The sequence below is a fragment of the Neolamprologus multifasciatus genome, chromosome 5 (assembly GCF_963576455.1).
Source record: "Neolamprologus multifasciatus chromosome 5, fNeoMul1.2, whole genome shotgun sequence".
Taxonomy (NCBI): Eukaryota; Metazoa; Chordata; class Actinopteri; order Cichliformes; family Cichlidae; genus Neolamprologus; species Neolamprologus multifasciatus.
In genome coordinates, this window is record NC_140443.1 from 20,488,956 (window position 1) to 20,507,775 (window position 18,820).

Sequence of the window (18,820 nt, forward strand, 5' to 3'; positions counted from 1 at the left end):
TGAAATAGAAGATAAATCATCTGACCTGATACACCACCACCTTCATCATCACCATCATCATAGCGGTGCTATATATAGTGGATGGTGAAAATTTGGAGATTTGTACAGTGAAAGTGCATTGAAGATGTCCTGATGGCCCAGGACCTTACTGAGACACTTATAGTTATGGCCATAGGATTTTGAACACTGACATAGTTGTTTTGGGGTTTTTGTATAATTTTGCTTTGAATGAAATGAGTTAATTTTTCAAAGGAGTTACAGATCTAACCCTATATGCTATAAATTGAAAATGAGAGGCTGTTTTTTTAGTTTAGTGTGACTGTGTGTGGTGTGCTTTTTGTTTTTTTGTTTCTGCAAGAATAATCAAAGCAAATCTGCCAATCCACTGTAGCTTGCAGCTGTATTTGCTGATTTGTCTCTTTGTCTCTGTTGCTTTTCACCTTTGTCTGACCTCAGGCTCCGGTGCTGCAGTATCTTTATTACCTTGCTCAAGTCGGCATTGCCATGTCACCACTGAGCAACAACAGCCTGTTCCTCAGTTACCACCGCAACCCACTGCCAGAGTATCTGTCCAGAGGCCTCATGGTCTCCCTGTCCACCGATGATCCTCTCCAGTTCCACTTTACCAAGGTTGGTATGAATCCACACATGGCCTCACTTTAGGCACACAGTGTGAAAAGTTATAGAAGGAAATTGTAGAAATCTCCATGTTTGCTTGTTTGGACCCAGGAACCTCTGATGGAGGAGTACAGCATTGCCACTCAAGTGTGGAAACTAAGTTCATGTGACATGTGTGAGCTGGCAAGAAACAGTGTCCTCATGAGTGGATTTTCACACAAGGTAAACTAATTTAAAGCTCTCTTCGTGTATTTGTGTAGCAGGGATCACATGTATATGTATGCACTGCACATATCCACACAATCCATTGCAAGTCATTAAAATATTGTAGTTTGATCATAAATAGTATCCTTTACAAGTTTTTTGTTGTGGAAACACTTTAAAAATATCTTAAATGTATTGCTCAGTGTTAAATAATGTAACATTAGGTTAGAAATACATTGTTATATAATGTGGTGCAAGACTTCAAAAAATTAAAATCATTGCGGGCGCCACTTTGGCTCAGTGGGTAAGCAGGTGATCACATGCCAGAGGGCAGGAGTGAACTTGAGTCTGACCTTCTGCGTGTCCTCTCCTCTCTCCTCCCCACTTTCCTGTCTGTCTCCACTATCCAATAAAGGCAAAAATGCCAAAAAATAATGATCGTCCCACACAGACCAACTTGACAGTAATTAATAAATCTTGAAACAAATCTAAAGAAAAATGTAAAGAATTAAGAATAAATTAAAACATTCAGAGCGAGGTAGGGTGCAGGCACGATGGCCTACAGGCAAGTGGAAGTACAATAGCTGAGCTCGACTGAGGAAACCCTGCAACAGAGCAAAACACACACACACAGAGCCACCACAAGATGGCGAAGCGCCATCACACACATACACTGAACATCAGTGTCAACTATATATTTTCCTCTCATTCCAGGCCAAAAGCTACTGGTTGGGTCCAAATTACGCTAAGGAGGGTTCTGAGAGCAACGACATCCGCCGCACCAATGTCCCGGACATCCGCGTGGCGTACCGAAGCGAGACGCTCACCGAGGAGCTTCAGCTCATCACTCATGCTGTGCGCACGGACGAGCTGGACGCTATCGAGGAGGAGGACTCTCTCACCATGGGCTCTTTCCCGGGACGGCGTTGAAACCTGACAAAATGTAAAATCCCCAAACCCGTGGTCCACTCAGCATGACACTGAAGACATGTGCTGTGAGAGCAGCATAAACACCACCACAACAATTGTACAAGTATGTCAGCTGCACAGCTATGAAAAAGCCAAGAATATAGTTCTGCCAGAACACTTAGGCTCCACTTACTTTAATGTTGCTGGGTGGGGGGGGGACATCCAGCCATGTGTTATTTTATTTAAAGTTCCTCCAAATGTCCATTGTTTGCAATCTGAGTCAGTTCCATGAAGGTTTGCAGGGCCTGCCATCAGGGTTTTCTGAGATTGAACAGCAGGGAAACGTGTGGTGTATTCCTGTCTTGTCCATCAGATGGTCCCTGTGGTGTTTTCTATTAATTAGTAACATGCTTTCATAGAAGTAGCTGCAGTATTTACACTGACAACCAGCACATTTAAACCTCCCCTGTTTTGCTCAGCTTCTTCTATACTTAGTCATTCTGTTCTTTCATTTGATTACACACAAATGAAAAATTACTGATCTATTTTTGCAGGAATAACACGCTTTGAGTGTTGGTGGAGGTTGGACTTACCTGCACAACAAACTTTGACTAAACTAAATCATAGCTGTGTGTGTCTTGCTTGGTGTGGTTTTTAATCATATACTTGCTAAATTGCACTTTCTAGAATCGTTCTTCCATGATTCAGTCAGCACAGAAAGAAAAAAAACTCCACAGTCGAGAGGAGAGAAGCAGGTTGTTGCAAACATTCCTTGAAGCGAATGGGACTCTTTAAGCAGCATACGAAGCGACCTCGTCAAAAATGATGAGATGTTTGTGTGCTGAAGGAGAGACACTGTAGATTTTAATCACAGCACAAAAAATGTGGATGAGTTCTCACTTTGACCTCACTGTGACCACGAAACCCCCTCTGTATGTCTTAGGGGCCCCAATCACTCTCATTCCTTTTAGTAGACAGTCACAGAGGTTTTTCCCCTTTGCATGCAATGCACTGTACATATGCACCCAGCCAAGGTTTCACAGTGCCTTTTCATTTTTAGCTTTGAGCAGTGCATGCTCTCTTTCTCGCCTGCTTATTTTCCCTCAGTCGATAAACACTGAGCATATACACGCTTCACACCGATTAGCTGAAACCACCTAGCTGCATGATCAGTGTAAAGTAGCTTTTACTTTGGCCTTTAGGAGGATCTATTACCGGTTCTGTGAGTATGTAGATGATTTTTTTTTTATTTGCATGTCTGCATGATTAATGGATGGCAGGAGAGAATGAGACTGATGTTTACAGCAAGCTTTAGTGTAAAACATCTAAACTAATTCAGGGCTGCTGACCAGGTTTCAATCCAGAATCTGTTTTGTAATGTAGCAAGCAGGTTTGTACTCGGTTCTGTTCACCATGTACAAATTCACAAACCATGCTGGGACATGGTTAAGACATTTGCATGGTACTTGTAGCATTTTTTTTTTTACTTGCCCCAAACCTGGTCAAAGCTGGTATCACCCACCTCGGGATTTTTGTATTATAACATCACACTGCCTGCCACTGGACCTCCCATCAAACTGCTAGCATACTTGTTAAACCCCAGTCGAGTAAGACTTGATGCCAAGACTAGAAGAGAACGAGTCAGAAAGTATTGGGCTTTATTTGAATAACCAGCTGTAAAGTATTAGGGTAGGAAAGTGTTTGCTTTAGAGGTGGTTAGGATAAAAACGGAGAATCTGTCATTTTTCAGCTATAAATTGTAGCTACACAAGTGGAGCTCCGTGGAAATGTCACTGTGGGAGTTTCTGTAAAGAGTGTATTTTTCAAAGGCAATACAAAGATGTGTAATTTTATCTAATTGATGTGAAGGTTTGACACTTCAATTTGTCTGTTTATTGCTTTTTGAATCTAAGTGGACACAGAGTGTCTGCTCTGCCTCTTTATTACTTCATTAGTCGTTATTCTTCACCTGTTTTTATTCCTGTGAACTCTCAGTATTTCAATGCAAATGTAACAGATAAAGTGTCAAAGTTGGTACTTTTTACTCTAAAGCCAAACGTCACCCCCAGCAGTGTCTGTGAACACTTTGGCCCTTGCACTTTTTCATTTGAACCAAAACACTGATGGATTTTACATCTACACTGACGTTAGCCTTTTACTTGCTCGTTTAATATTCAGTTTTGACTACTCTGTAACATTTTGCACTGTGATTATGGGAGTTTTTTTGATTACAGTTGCTCATGCTGCTACGGCATTTGTCATCTGAACCAACCCAAAACTTTTCCACCTGTTCGGTTTCTATCTGTTCACTTTTACTTCTTGTTGTTTATTGTTTATTATGCTAATTATGTCCAACATATAGTACACCCTACCTCACAAATCATGTCTTTTTGGAGCCCAGCAGCAGTATTCAAGACTGCAACTGACAGCATGCTGACATACTGAAAACTACATTAAAGTCCCATTATAGTTTGCATAGTTCAAATTAATATATTACTCATATAAATAATATATTGAAGCCAACCATCAGGAAAAAAGAAAAAGCAACAACTCCTTTTACTTCAGAAGCTCACGTTTCTGGTATTGTTGTATTAAAACCAATATTTCAATATATACCGGAGATTGAGCTCAGTAAATAGTAGCACATGAGGGTCAGAGAGAAAAAGCGTGAAGTCGAGTAACACTGAGTGGGAGCCAATACAGAAACACAGCATATATTCAAAACATGGCGTTAACAGTTAACATGTTCAGCATCATTTACATTACTAACCTCATAGTGCTCTAAGTATTCTGATACTCAGTGTGTGTTTGTATTCAGCTGAGGTTTTTTCTTTGTTTTTACAGCCATGTAACTGTGTAGACATTATTATTATTATCATTTTTATCATTTTTTAAATTCTGCCTGATTTTATTTCCATTAATCTGTAATCTGTAGCCTTATTGCTTGAGATGGACTGCCAGTGTTTTACAGATTCAGATGCCTCTGAGGTTCACGTGTAATGACTCGACAACAAAATAAAGCATGTTAATTCACCCAGGTTGTGTCACACTTTTATTTACAGGTTATTCTGTGACAAATTACACTCCAACTTTTTATTACAGAGTTCAAGCGATTACTGATCTTATATTACACAAGACGACAACACGACTGTGTGTGTGTGTGTGTGTGTGTGTGTGTGTGTGTATATATATATATATATATATATATATATATATATATATATATATATATATATATATATATATATATATATATATATAGTAGCATATTTAATCGATTTCAGACTAGACGTAAGTATGCACTGTAAACTCAAAGCTCAAAGTTTTCAGAGTCTGATCATCGGTGACCAGTTTTGGTCCTCTTCTGTCCCCTTTGATGTCCCGTCACTGGTCTCACTTAACTGGAAGCCTAAAGTGTTCACAAAAGACAGAGCAGAGTTGTCTGTGCTACATGCAGCATGCTTCTATAGAAACTCCACATGGATGGGAGAAGTGAGTGAAGCAGTGCTTTGTCACTTACGGCTAGCTGCGACCTGACTGCCTTTAACTGGAAGAAGACTCGGCCTCCTTCCTCAGGACACATCACCTTCAGCTCCTCTCTTGTCATGCCCAGAAGCGTAGCACCGCTCACCACGCCGAGACAGCGTACAGTGCTGCAGGAGAAAAAGTAACATGGATCTGTGTTTCTCACACTTTGGAAAACCTGCTTAGTGTGCAGCAGTACACACAACTGTGTCTTTATATACCTGCAGATTTATATAGCCAAGCTAAGTACCTCCCATGATTCACTAGCTTGCAGAGCTGCTTTTAGCAACAATAACATGAAGTGATCATTTTCTGTATGACTTTAACAGTCTCTCGTGTAATTATGGAGAACTTTTGGCCCACTCTTCTGTTAAGTTGTAGACATTGTCCATGCACAGCTCTTAAAGTACCACCACAGCATTTCAGTCAGTTGCAGGTCTGGACTTTGGATCAACGCCTGTATTTTTTCACTTTCAGTGATTCTGTTGTAGATTTGCTGCTGTGCTTGGGATCATTGTTGCATCACTCACTTTCAGCCAAACATGGTAGATGGCCTCACATTAGTGTTAGGTTTTGTATTGTTGATTGTCATTTATGCTTAGAAATATCTACTTATATATGCTTAGAGGTGTATAATTAATTGTGTAGTGATAGGATGTGTGATCTTTAGCAGGCTGCAAAGGCTTGGTGTGCATTCCAGAGTGTTCTGGAATCCACACCTACATCCTGGGAGCATGGGAAGAGGTCGTACCTTGTTTTATTGTTTTATGGTAGGATAAACGTGGCTATATCTGTTTTAGTCTAAGTGCCTTTTGTTTATGTGAACTGCTGGACTTTCCAGACTAGTAGGTTTAGGGAAGTCATTTATGGGGTCACACTCTGACCCCACACACACACGGTCACACTCTGACCACACACACACACACACACACACACACACACACACACACACACACACACACACAATCCTTTGTTCACATGTATACCTATGTAAGATGTTATGTGTTAATGACCCTATGCATATTCATGTTACCACAATAAAAGGAGTGCTATGGGGAACCTGGCTGAGAGTCTGACGGAGGTCAAGTGGTGGAACGACACTTGGCTCCAGGCAGGTCTCCCTCATGCATGAGTAACATGAAGAACTTTGCCTACTTTGTGTCTTGCTTTGCTGTGTAATTATATTGTCTTCAACGTTCCAGCGAATAGGTTTAAGCTACAAACCTATCAATTAGACTCTACAAATACTGTGGTACTCAGAGGATTTTGTGTCAGTTCAATGACTGCAACATACCCAGGGCCTGTGGCTGCTAACAAAACCTAAATCATCACCCCTCCATCAACGTGCTGTCGGGTGGTATGAGGTGTTTGTTTTTTGTGCTGATATGCTGTGTTTGGTTTTCCCAAATGTGGCCAAACATTTTGATCTCATTTGTCAAAAGGTCATTGTTACAGAAGTCTTGTAGTTTGTTCTTAGTGTAGCTTAGGCTTGGCAAACACAAACCATGCAGCCACGTTCTTTTTAGAGAGAAGAGGCTTTTTCCTGGCAATCCTTCCAAACAAGCCATAGTTGTTCAGTCTTTATGCTGTCAGGAACTTTTACATTTAACATGCTGAAGCCTGTAGAGTCTGAAAAGTGTGAGTCTTGGATTTTTTGCAGTTCCTCTGCATTGCATGGTCTGACCTTGGGTTGAAAAGTCTACTCCAGGGAAGATTGGAAAATCTTGAATGTTTTTCATTTGCGAAAAATCTTTCTCACCGTAGAGTGAAAGACTTGAAATTATTTGAAAATGAGATCATTGCTTATGTCTTGGCAATGCAAACTGCCAAGACTTCAGCTTTTATAGAGTTGCTCACACTTGCTGATGATCAGTTAAGTCAGTCATGTGCATTTGATTAGCAGCACCTGCATAATACTTACTGCTTCCATAGAGATTAAGAGGGTAAAGGAGAACTCCGATTTTCACATGGAGCTTCTGCTTTTTGGATTAAATACATAATAACACAGTGCAATCGGTAGCGTGGCTGAGCGGTCTAAGGTGCTGGATTAAGGCTCCGGTGTCTTTGGGGGCGTTGGTTTGAATCCCACCGCTGCCATGAATAGTTTTGGGGCTTGAGTAAGGTGCTGTCTCTACACACTACTCCCTGTGTGCTGGATTGGTAGCTGCCCACTGCTTACTGGTAGAATGGGTTAAATGCAGAGGACTAAGCAATTTCCTACAGGGTTAATGAAGTATACATTAATATGTCATGTTTTGTTGTTCGGCTAAGGTTGTTTTTAATATTTATACTTAACAGACTGAAAAAATGAATAAATAAAGCTGAAATGTATGAAAATTGTGATAATTTTGATAATTGATAACACTAATATTAATATGAAGGAGAACAGAGATGATTGCACATGTCACAGCAGGTTGATCATCCACATCTGAGACCATTTTTACTCTTTAACTGTTTGTCCACATTTGTCCCTCCTCCCTGATATTTCAGCTGATCTTTCTGACCTTCATGTTTCTTTTTATGCAGACACTGGATAGTAAATGCCAGAAACTAACACCAAGGTCACCCGCACAGCCAATTCATTACATTAGGGAGTGAAGAATTCTGGTTTTACTCACATTTTACTGAAGCCCTTGTCTTCGAGCCAGGCTTTCACTTCGGCAGGCTTGGACCTCTTTGTTAGGACAGGTGAGGCCACAATTTCCTTTGAAAATGGAACGATAATGTATTATTACTTTAAGTGTAAAGTAGTATTACTATAATTAAGTATGAAAATAAAAATGCACATACAGCTTGCTATATAGTGTAAATTATATGATTATTGGTTTTTGCTCATGTCCGTTCCTAATTTATTTTGTAATTCTTGGTCTCTTTTACACAGTTGAAAGTTTTACTTCCTGTCTTTGTTGGGCTTTCTGCTTTGTTGTACACAAGTAAACATCAAATTAGAAGGGCAAAAACGCTCAGCAGTTACACATTACAAGTAATGTTTCTTGTATTTATAGTAAATTCCCAGTTTCCTGGAGTGTGGAGTAAAACAGGAATGGGATCATTTCCATTAGCACCTGTGGCTTTGCAAAAGTCTAATCCTACACAAACATGCTTTTTATTTCTTATCATTTATGCTCAGAATAATTCAGTGTTTGTGTGTCTCTACAACACTGAGTTTAATGTGAACTGTAACGTGTTTGTGTCTGCTGAGTGGTAACCTCTTCATCAGGTTGGTGATCATTATCGCTCAGGATATTACTGGGGACAAAGCCTTCCTCCCCTCTGTCATTCCTCACTTTCCACCACTGCTTGGACTTGTCCAGCAGCTGTAGGCACAAATAAAGCAAATATGGAGGCAGTTTGCAAAACAAATGCGAGTAGGGACAGAAAAATTGGATGAGTCACTTTGCTGATACCTGAACTATTTCTCCTTTTCTCACGGTGAGCTCTCTTTGGTTTCTTGAAATGAAGTCGGACTTCACATGCACTTCTCGCAGTTTTGGCTCCATTGAGCTGGGAAAAAAATCAAAATCAAAAACACTCACTTTGCACTGAATCATTGACTCCTTTGTGTGTTCGTGCGTACCGTGTAGGTTTCCAACTGGCATACGTCTGTGTGGAAGAAGAAAATGGCATTGATGTGAATTTCTGTCTTATTTATTTAAGTAACTAGAAGATACTTGAATGCTTCGTTTACCTGACTGGGTGCAGGTTGCCGATCCTCCTGCCTGGTCACAGGTTTACTGGGTGCAGATTGCTGGCTGTCTTGCCTGGTTACTGGTTTACTGGGTGCAGGTTGTGGGCTCTTTGGTCTGGCCACAGATTTGGGTGCACTCCTCTGTCTGGTCAGAGGTGGAGTGGGGGGAGGTTCTGCAGTGACTTCAGGGGGCTGCCAGCCATCGAAGAACTGCGGGGTGTAGGTTGGGATGTCCTCATCATCTTCTGGCCACTGGGTACTGATAACAGTAAGAGTACATGTTTGATTGCCCTGCTGACATTTAACAGAACACTTTCTCGGCTGTAAACAAAAAGAAGTCAAAGTATAAGAGATGTCTTGTTACACCTGGGAATGTTCCAGGCATCTCCCAGAGACTGCCACAGCTCGTCCTCCTCCGTGGACGCCACTTCACTCATGAGACGGATACACTGAGGCGTCAGCAACGGCGCAATAATACTGGGCGGCAGAACCTCAGGACAGTGTGACACCACCTGATGAGGGCATTAACAATTAATAACAAATATAAGTCCAGTGGAATAGTGGTGTGCACAGCCCACCCTGAGCAGGTGGAAGGCTTGCTGAGATGACAGCAGAAGGTGTCTGTGCAGTTTAAAGTCCAGCCAGTGAGAAAATGAGAATCAAATCCCCAGTTAAGTTAATTCCCAGTGTTTAAACACTCATTAACAGTTCTTTATGTGACAGCATTTTTACAAAAGCCAAATGCAGAATATCAGCATGAACACCTCATAACAACTGTCAAGCACAGCGATGGAGGGGTGATGATTTGGGCTCATTTGGAGCCACAGGACCTGGAAACCAGTCACTGAAACAACCATGAACTGCTAAGTATTTTGAAGTCAAACATGAGGCCCTCTGTGTAACACTTCAAGCTTAAACTGGTTATAAGTAGGACCATGATCCCAAGCAGAGCAGCATATTTCAAACAGAACAGCTGTAAAAGAAAAGAATGGACGTGTTGCAACCTCCAAACTAACCCAACTGAAATGCTGTGGGGCTACCTTAAGAGAGCTGCGCATAAATAAAATGCCCACAACACTCAATTAACTGACACAACCCTGTAAAAAAGTGTGGGCCAGAATTTCATCACAGTGATGTGAGAGACTGATAGGGTCACAAAACAATTAGTGCTAAAAGTGGTTCTACAAGCTAATGAATCATGGGGTGCAGTCCTGTGAAAAAAACGTCTTTTTAACTACGTTTCACAGTCAGGGTGCTTCAGTTTTGAAATGACCTGTGTGAGGAGAGAATTTTTTTTAGTCCTGCTTTTAAGCAGCTCTGTTACGCGTGATTTTTTAAATGTCCTTGCTATCTTTCCTCAGATTTCTTCCTCACTCTAGACTATCATTAATTTAATCAATTTATGTTTTCTGTTATATTTGTGATTGCGCACCTGTGTGCGTGTGGGTGTGTGTGTGTGAAGGTGGAAACAGTGCTGGGAAATTCTAAAGATGATGCCAAAAATGTTTTTAATAGTCACTTACGAATTTTAATGAGACAAAAAAGGAGTGGACAAATTCAGGAGCACTGGGATTGTTGATCTTTCCATTGAGCTCCCCCTGTCAAAGAAAGATGTCGCACGTACTGTATGTTACACAGGAACAACACACAGACCCACAGCATGATGATATTGTGTTAATGGAAAAGGGGAAACAGACCAGCAGGTTTAAGCCAAATTTAATTTTATGAAGGCATTCTTCAAATTCTTCTTGAAAGGGCATGCTGTCCATGACTGAAAAATAAAAAACAAACAAAGATAAATAAGTAAAGTAAGTAAATAAATAAGTAAAGGCAATACATTTGTTTAAATACAGATTATAGTCTTTGTCATTTTAGCCAGCCCACAGCAATCTACAGTTATGTAATGAATATAGACCAAAGGGGAAACTCACAGCTAAACTAAACTAACATCTAAAATTATATTTTTAATACTAAATTAAAAGAAAAAATAGAGGTCCTTCCTTTTTGATAAAGTATATAGTTAGGGTTGGATCAGGTGACCTTGAATCCTCCCTTAGTTATCGCAGCCTAGACCTGCAATAGGTCTAGGCCGGAGGTTTCTTCCTGTTAAAAGGGAGTTTTTCCTTCCCACTGTCGCCATAGTGCTTACTCATAGAGGGTCCTCTGATTGTTGGGGTTTTCTCTGTTTTCTCTGTATTTTTGTGGGGTCTTTACCTTTCAATATGAAGCACGTTGAGGCAACTGTTGCTGTGATCTGGCGCTACATAAATAAAACTTAACCAGGCGCTGCTGGAAGCTGTGAATTTCACACAATATGGGATTTGTGCTTTTAATTTTTGCGTAAAATGACCTTTCCCCTTTTGCTTCTTCTTCTTTGTCTTCTTCTTCTTTGCATTTTTAGCTTCTGCTGCAGCTAATTGTCCCATGAAGATTTCGATGTCACTTAAAATATGATTCAACATATCCTGCAAGAAAGAAAAAAGCCACTGAGAAAAGAGGAATTTATTCATTTATTCTTCCCTCATCAGATGTTATTAAAGATGCTTTCTGATTTAAGCATGCAAAGAAGAAGCAAAAGATACTTCTAAAGAAAACTCACCACATTCCTGTCCAGCTCCGTGTATGAACGAGGTACGTCTTTACGCATGAAGGGCTCCTCATCCTCCTCCTCATCTTCAGGCAGTAACATTTCAGGATCATGCAAATGGTCTTCTATACACACAACCACAAACAGATGAAAAAGAGGATGAATACGCCATCATCACACCAATAACCAGTGCATCAGTATCACCATGTATGCTGTCACAACCTTACCATAGTCAGGCTCACTCCACTGACACGCTGGTTCAGCTGCAGGCTCTGGCTCTCTGGGTGTAGGGATTACTGCAGGTTTCACTCCTTCATTTCTGATTTTTTAAAAAAAGGTGAGATACAGTTTCACGAAGAAAACTTTAATAAAGATTAAAGTGTATGGACACAGAAATTTTACAGTACTTGATGCCCGAATTCTGTCCCTGGCGTGCCAGTGCTAGTGAGAGATGTTTTTCAACATAGTCGGCCTGTAAAAAAAACAGAAGAAAGAATTAGAAAATCACTTGCCCTTTGCTTTCGCTTGATATGAGTCATGATGGCAGCCATCTTGGCCAGTTTGCCCTCACCCTGACATCATCACACTGGAACATGAAGACAGTGTGGTTGTGTTTTTTCCTGGCCTGGACTGACACTGTGAGCAGAGAGTTAAACACCCCGGCGTTCAGCACAGCGTTGAACTCCTGGATGTCACTGAGAGGCATCGACTCCAGCTCGTCCTGAAAAAGCACAGTAGCAAGTACAAAGTCATCACAAAGGATGTTGTGTTGTTGATTCACATGTTTTTATAGCTTCTATCATTGCAGGATAAAAGTTTGAACATCATTAAACAGTACTGTGAAAACCTCTGGAGTCACAGCTCATGTTTTTATGTTTTGCTAGAGAAACTGAAAATAGGTAAATGAATGTATTAAAATGTTTAATAAAATAAACTGATATAGAGTACAAAAGCCAAAAACAAAGTCTGCATGATTCTAATGAACTTGAAAATTAATATTTCACATGACCACATTTATTCTTCAACACAGTCTGAACTCTCTTTGTTTTCCTTTAGGTTTTTTTAAGTAGTCTTCAGGAATAGTTCTTCATGAGTCACATTCAAAGCTCTTCTTTGGATGTTTCTGCCTTTTGTTCTGTTCTCTGTCAAAATAATCCCACACTGCTTCAATAATGTTGATATTTGGGCTCTAGGCAGGCGATGACTGATAATGATCCGCAGTGAGTTTCTTATCCAGGTATGTTTTTACTTTATTGGTTAGTGTGTCCTAATAAATAAATAAATCCTAATAAATAAATAAGGTTTTAAAGGGTTTTAAGGTGAAATGCTACTGGCAAATGTGCATTTTCCTCTTACTGACATACACGTGGTTGCCTCACCATGTTATTAGCCCTACCCAGAACTTTCAACCCGCCTGTATGACACATGACAGCGGGTCTGCATTTTACTGTACTTTTGATATCAGACATTTATGCAAATTGGCACAAATTTAATGAGATGATAACTCATCCAATTAACTCATTCCAGTTTAAATAGACTTTTTGTAAGCTGCGCTGTGGTTGTTACCTTGTTTTCAATGTCTGTGAGCATCATTTTGGTGCCTTGCACCTCCAATTGCATGTTCTGACCCCACACATGACCCATCTCCTCCAGCAGGTTCAAACGGTCCACACAGTCTGTGATGTTTTTCAGGTCCTTCCCGTCCAGGTCACAGGTGAACAGGTGCTGCGGCACAGAAGGATTAAAACAGAAGTTTGACACTATCCAGAGACACGTACATTTGGATGTATAATAGAAAATGTTCTTAATACTCCACCTCCACCCTGCACTGAAAGTTGCCCATCATCTTGTTTATTGATGCTGCATACTCCTGCCTCTGCACTGCTGAAACACAAAGCAGGTCTTTATGTTCTTTCACAAATACAATTAAAGGTGGAAGCATAATAATAATAATAATAATAATAATAATAATAATAATAATAATAATAATAATAACAATTGACAATTGAAATATTTAGGATGGAAAGGCAGCAATGACATAGTCAAATGATCAGTTACATAAGGTCATAAAAGAAATAAATATCCAATAAGATAAATCAGAGTTATATATATGAAATTAAAACCTATTAGTACGTTTAACAGCAATGTTCACTTACAGTAAATCGATTTTGCACTTGGCCTCGACATATTTGAAAGCCGTGATGGCGCTTCATCCATCGTGGAATAACCACTGTCACAGAAAAACAAAAACCCAAATATAAACCTTTGAACCTTTGAATAAAATAAACAAATAAAGCAATCAGGCAATTGATTGTTGCCCAGATAAAAAATTGCCAGAATACATACTTGGACTGGAGTGAGTCTGCATAGCTGCTGGTATCACAGCCAAAGGGGCTGTTATTCCTGAACATGCTGACTGGACTCACCTGGGATATCACATGAATCATACACACGTCATACGTGAGTGGACTCACCCACCTGTATCTGAAATAAACCCATAAATCTTCCACTTTTACAAGTTTATTGTGTTAAGTCCGAGCTAATTAGAGGAATGAAAATTACATTAAAACGCAGAGAATTATAAAAATCAATCTTGTGGTAACACAGAAATGTGGTCAGTTACATCACAACTGCACACCTGCAGTGACACATGACCAAACACACTGAACACAACACATAAATATGATACAAATAAAACAACGTGCACTGTACATCTAACATCTATCTATCTATCTATCTACACATCAAAATAATTAAGGGAACACTTAAATCAGATCTTGATTAATGACATATGAAGAATACATGAGGTTCAAATCCTGACTGACATATGATGTGTAGTTGGTGGAAAAGTGGCGTAATGACAGCCAGTAGAAATCAAAATCATTAACCCTTTAAAAGTTTGGATTCAAAACCACACCACGAATTCATTTTAAATAATTATTCAAGTTTTCCCTTATTCTTTAAATTTTATTTTGAAAAGCATGTTTTTAAATTATGTTGATAGCCGTGAATAAAGAGAAGAACTAAGTCCAACCTTTCAGCAAGCCTTCGCCGTACATCGTTCAGACAAACAATAAAGACATATTCAGTGTACTGCTGATATTGTCACCAATTCTTACCTTTTGTTGTTAGTTCCTTATGCGCTGTTTTTGCTTCCAATCAAACTCTGCTCATGTTTGAAACCCGCACTTTGTCAATGTACGGCTTAGACTTCCTCATCAGAGAGAAGGACAAAGTCCGGATCTGTGGAAGAGCCACCTGGATGAGGGCGTGAGATCTTTAGTGGTATCCCGTTTGAGCAAAGGTTACCAGATATCGTGGAAATCACCCTCCCATCAATAAATGCTACAAAGAAAACTTGATCAGCATTTTGCATTCTTTCCATTTGTAAATATTAAGATAAGATGACACCACTTTATTTTATTATTCTTTCATATCTGTTCAATAGTCTGCTGTTATGTAATCTGTATATCTGTTGTATTCTCTATACATAAATACATTTGGAGCTAAAGCTAAATGGGTACAAGTGAAACAAGGTTAAAAGAGAGAGAGAGAAGGAAATCTAAATACCGTTGTAGCACTTAAAGTCTCCCTTTTACATCCTTTAGCTTTAAATGCCCTGTTATAAATGTTCAAAAAGGATTATGACACCATCTACCTGGCTTGTTGGTTTTTATGTCCTCTTAGCAGATATCACAAAGCCAAACATTAACCAGACACAGCGTGTCACAGCATCCAGTGTGAATGTATTTAGCTCAAATGATCTATGAAAACTTTACCAGATTGAGAATAATTTGTTCACCACATTTGCTTTAATTGCTTCTATACGACTGAGCTCATCCTTCCAGAAAGTAAACCGAGGAGCCTGCAGAAATCCTGCCTGCTGAACAGCAGGAAGTGGCTACTGTACCATGTCATTATTTTGGGATGGTTGTACTATAAACAATGTCTCGTTAAAGGTTTGCTACTTCGTATTGCCATTTTGCTGTATTTAAGAGGGAACTTTGCTCATTCAAGCCGCTAACTGGCAGAAGCTTTGCAGATTAAGATCTTCAAATCCAAAAATATGACAAATCATAAAAGCATGACATTACACACCAGATTAAAATGAGCTTTTTTGTCACTATCCAAAGCAGCAATATTATTCAAAAGTGTAATACCTTAAGAAAATGTTGAGAAAAGTCTTGAGTCATCCCTCATTTCCTTAGTTTTTATTTCCAAGGAGCCAGAACTTTTTTATAGGTGGTTTTGAGTGATAGTTCTCCAGGCTTTCTGGCGATCTATCAAAGTTTTTCTTTAGAATTGGCTACTTTTTCACTCACTTTCAGTTCAGTCCTTGTTTGTGACCATTATCAGAAGAATGTTTTTGTTTGCAACGCTAATTAAGAAGTGAGTCATTCACACATTAAAAAGGCTCCTGAATCAAGGGATGAATCGGTGTTGGGTCTACACATAACAGACAACTTGGCAAAGGACCCGATTGTGTCTTTAGGCACTTTGTTATGAACAGCCTGAGACAAAAACATATAATTCTTTCCTAGAGGTGCTGTTTGCCCTTAGGCAAGGCAGATAACTGCTTAGAACCTCAGGCCAGTGAAGTGCCTCCAAGTGCTGACAGACTTCAAACAACAAAAATGGCATTAAAAAAGCAGACATGGAAAATGCTGAGTGGCTCACAATTGGTCATGGATTGGAGCTAAACATTATTGAAGCAATGTGGGATCCTGTTGACAGAGAACAGAACAAAAGGCTATCAACATCCAAATAAGAGCTTTGAATGTCCTTCAAGAAGCCTGAAGAACTATTCCTGAAGACTACTCAAAGAAATGACAGGAAATCTTGACTAAGAGAGTTCAAACGGTGCTGAAGAATATTAACTTTCAAGCTCATTCCAATTGTTTAGACTTTAGTTTTTCCTTCTGTGCTGTATTTCTATGTATAATTGCACGTTTCAATAAATCTATTTCCCATCTTCGTCACAAAATATAAAGAAATGATAAGTGTGGCTGAGGTGTGATCCCTGACTCAGCTGCAGGGGAGGGGAGAGCAGATGTTGTTGGATGATGTTGGAGAGCAGAGGGCAGGAGAGGGCACAGCTGACTGGAAAGTTGGCTGCCATGTGTGCCAAGCCAGGAGTGTGCAATAAAAGCTAAACAAAACTGAAACATGGTGTGTTGGGTCAGAATCATTTACAGAACGTAGTTTAACACAATGCAGGGGACTATATATAATAAAATCTCTTGTATTCAAAAGATTCAAATAGGGATGTGTCCAGGAAAGACAGGATTTTAAAGCAAACATGCTTCTCTTTCTTTGTCTGTTAGACAGGCATAAAAAATAATAATACATGTTTGATGAGCAAGTCATTTATTTTGTATGATTTTTAGTTGAACGCTTTTTTCTGACGAATATCAACATTTTCTCAGTCAAAGAAATAAAAAAAATGAGCGCTGGAAATTGACCACCTCCAAAATAAAGAGGATACACTGATCAGAGGCTCTGGCTGGAGGAACAGATGCTTGTCAGATTAACAGTTAAATTCATCACTGTCACGTAGATTTGTGATACATTAAATTTTACATAATTTTTTAAAGGTTTCCAAGTGTAAGTGACTCAACAAACACACGTTCAGTGCCTGCTCTGTGACTTTAACATTACAGTGTGTTGTGCTGATCTCATGCTTGCTGTTGTTTAACTAAACCACTGGAGGTCAGCTATGTTTCATTGAGCACATTTATCATTTCTGGGGAGCTGATTTGCAATTAACTCAAATATCTCTCAACCTCCAGAATCAACAGCAAAAATAAACAATGTTTTAACAAAGTCTGTTTTTTTATGAGCAGACATTCACATGTCAGACACCTGTTCATCTTCTTGTTAACATTAACATGTAATCAGCACATCACATGGCGGACACCCCATGCGATGAGATATGTACACATGATCACGATAACATGCTGAAGTTCACACTGAATATCAGAATAGGTTGAAAAAGGTGATTTAATAGATATGTATGTATATACTGTGAACACTATACAGATGAAATTTGAAAAATTAGAATATCATGCAAAAGTTCATTATTTCAGTAACTCAACTTAAAAGGTGAAAAAAATATATGATATAGATTGACAAAGAGAGATATTTCAAGCCTTTATTTGTTATGATTTTGCTGACTACGGCTTACAGCTTATGAAAACTCCAAATTCAAAAGCTCAGAAAATGTAAATATTGCGAAAAGGTTCAATATTGTAGGCTCAAAGTGTCACACTCTAATCAGCTAATTAATCCAAAACACCTGCAAAGGGTTCCTGAGCGTTTAAATGGTCTCTCAGTCTGGTTCAGTGAGAAGACTGCTGACCTGACTGCTGTGCAGAAAAACCATCATTGACACCCTCCATAAGAAGGGAAAGCCCCAAAAGGTAATTGCAAAAGAAGCTGGATGTTTCCAAAGTGCTGTATCAAAGCACATTAATAGAAAGTTACGTGGAAGGGAAAAGTGTGGAAGAACTGAACAACAAATATCAAAAGCATCTTACCTGGGCTAAAGGAAAAAAGAACTGGTCTGTTGCTCAGTGGTCCAAAGCCCTCTTTTCTGATGAGAGCAAATTTTGCATCTCATTTGGAAACCAAGGTCCCAGAGTCTGGAGGAAGAATGGAGAGGCACACAATCCAAGATGCTTGAAGTCCAGTGTGCATTTTCCAGTCTGTGTTGATTTTGGGAGCCCTGTCATCTGGCTGGTGCTGATCCACTGTGATTTATTAAGTCCAGAGTCAACGCAGCCGTCTACCAGGACATTTTGGAGTACTTCATGCTTCCTTCGGTAGACAAGCTTTATGGAGACGCTGACTTAATTTTCCACCAGGACTTGGCACCTGCCCACACTGCCAAAAGTACCAAAACCTGGTTCAATGACCATTGGATTACTATACTTGATTGGCCAGCAAACTCATCTGACCTGAACCCTATAGGGGCACTGCCAAGAGAAAGATGAGAGACATGAGACCGCACAATGCAGAAGAGCTGACGGCCGCTGTTGAAGCATCCTGGTCTTCCATAACACCTCAGCAGTACCACAGGCTGATAGCATCCATGCCGTGCTGCACTGATGCAGTAATTAATGCAAAAGGGGCCCAAACAAAGTACTGAGTACATATGCATGACCTCTTCAGAGGTCTGTGAGGATCTATGCTCACTGTACTCAAATGGCCTCCACAGTCCACAGATCCAAATCCAACAGAGCACGGTTGGGATGTGACAGAGCAGGAGATCCATATTGTTGATGTGCAGC

General features: G+C 39.7%; 2 protein-coding genes across 9 annotated transcripts in view; one reads left to right on the plus strand and one right to left on the minus strand.

The window, feature by feature from the left end:
* The window catches only part of ampd2a (adenosine monophosphate deaminase 2a), a 33,842-nt gene extending 29,078 nt beyond the window's left edge, over positions 1–4,764 (plus strand). For all 8 annotated transcript variants that reach the window (XM_085161009.1, XM_085161010.1, XM_085161011.1 and 5 more), the window contains 3 exons: positions 457–630; positions 730–840; positions 1,537–4,764. In XM_085161009.1, the coding sequence (XP_085017135.1) occupies positions 457–630; positions 730–840; positions 1,537–1,752 (501 nt within the window). In that variant the 3' untranslated portion in view covers positions 1,753–4,764. The remainder of the gene's footprint in view (positions 1–456; positions 631–729; positions 841–1,536) is intronic.
* A 208-nt stretch (positions 4,765–4,972) lies between these two features.
* On the minus strand, positions 4,973–18,820 carry eps8l3a (EPS8 signaling adaptor L3a). The gene is made up of 20 exons (XM_085161021.1): positions 18,068–18,820; positions 13,878–14,789; positions 13,688–13,761; positions 13,348–13,415; positions 13,098–13,256; positions 12,103–12,252; positions 11,939–12,003; positions 11,759–11,850; positions 11,544–11,656; positions 11,295–11,409; positions 10,642–10,715; positions 10,468–10,542; positions 9,311–9,456; positions 8,945–9,203; positions 8,834–8,859; positions 8,664–8,760; positions 8,466–8,573; positions 7,875–7,960; positions 5,252–5,384; positions 4,973–5,140 (listed from the first exon to the last, which is right to left on the minus strand). Exons 2-20 carry the CDS (start codon positions 13,976–13,978, stop codon positions 5,129–5,131), a joined length of 1,953 nt encoding a protein of 650 aa, XP_085017147.1. The 5' UTR covers positions 13,979–14,789; positions 18,068–18,820; the 3' UTR covers positions 4,973–5,128.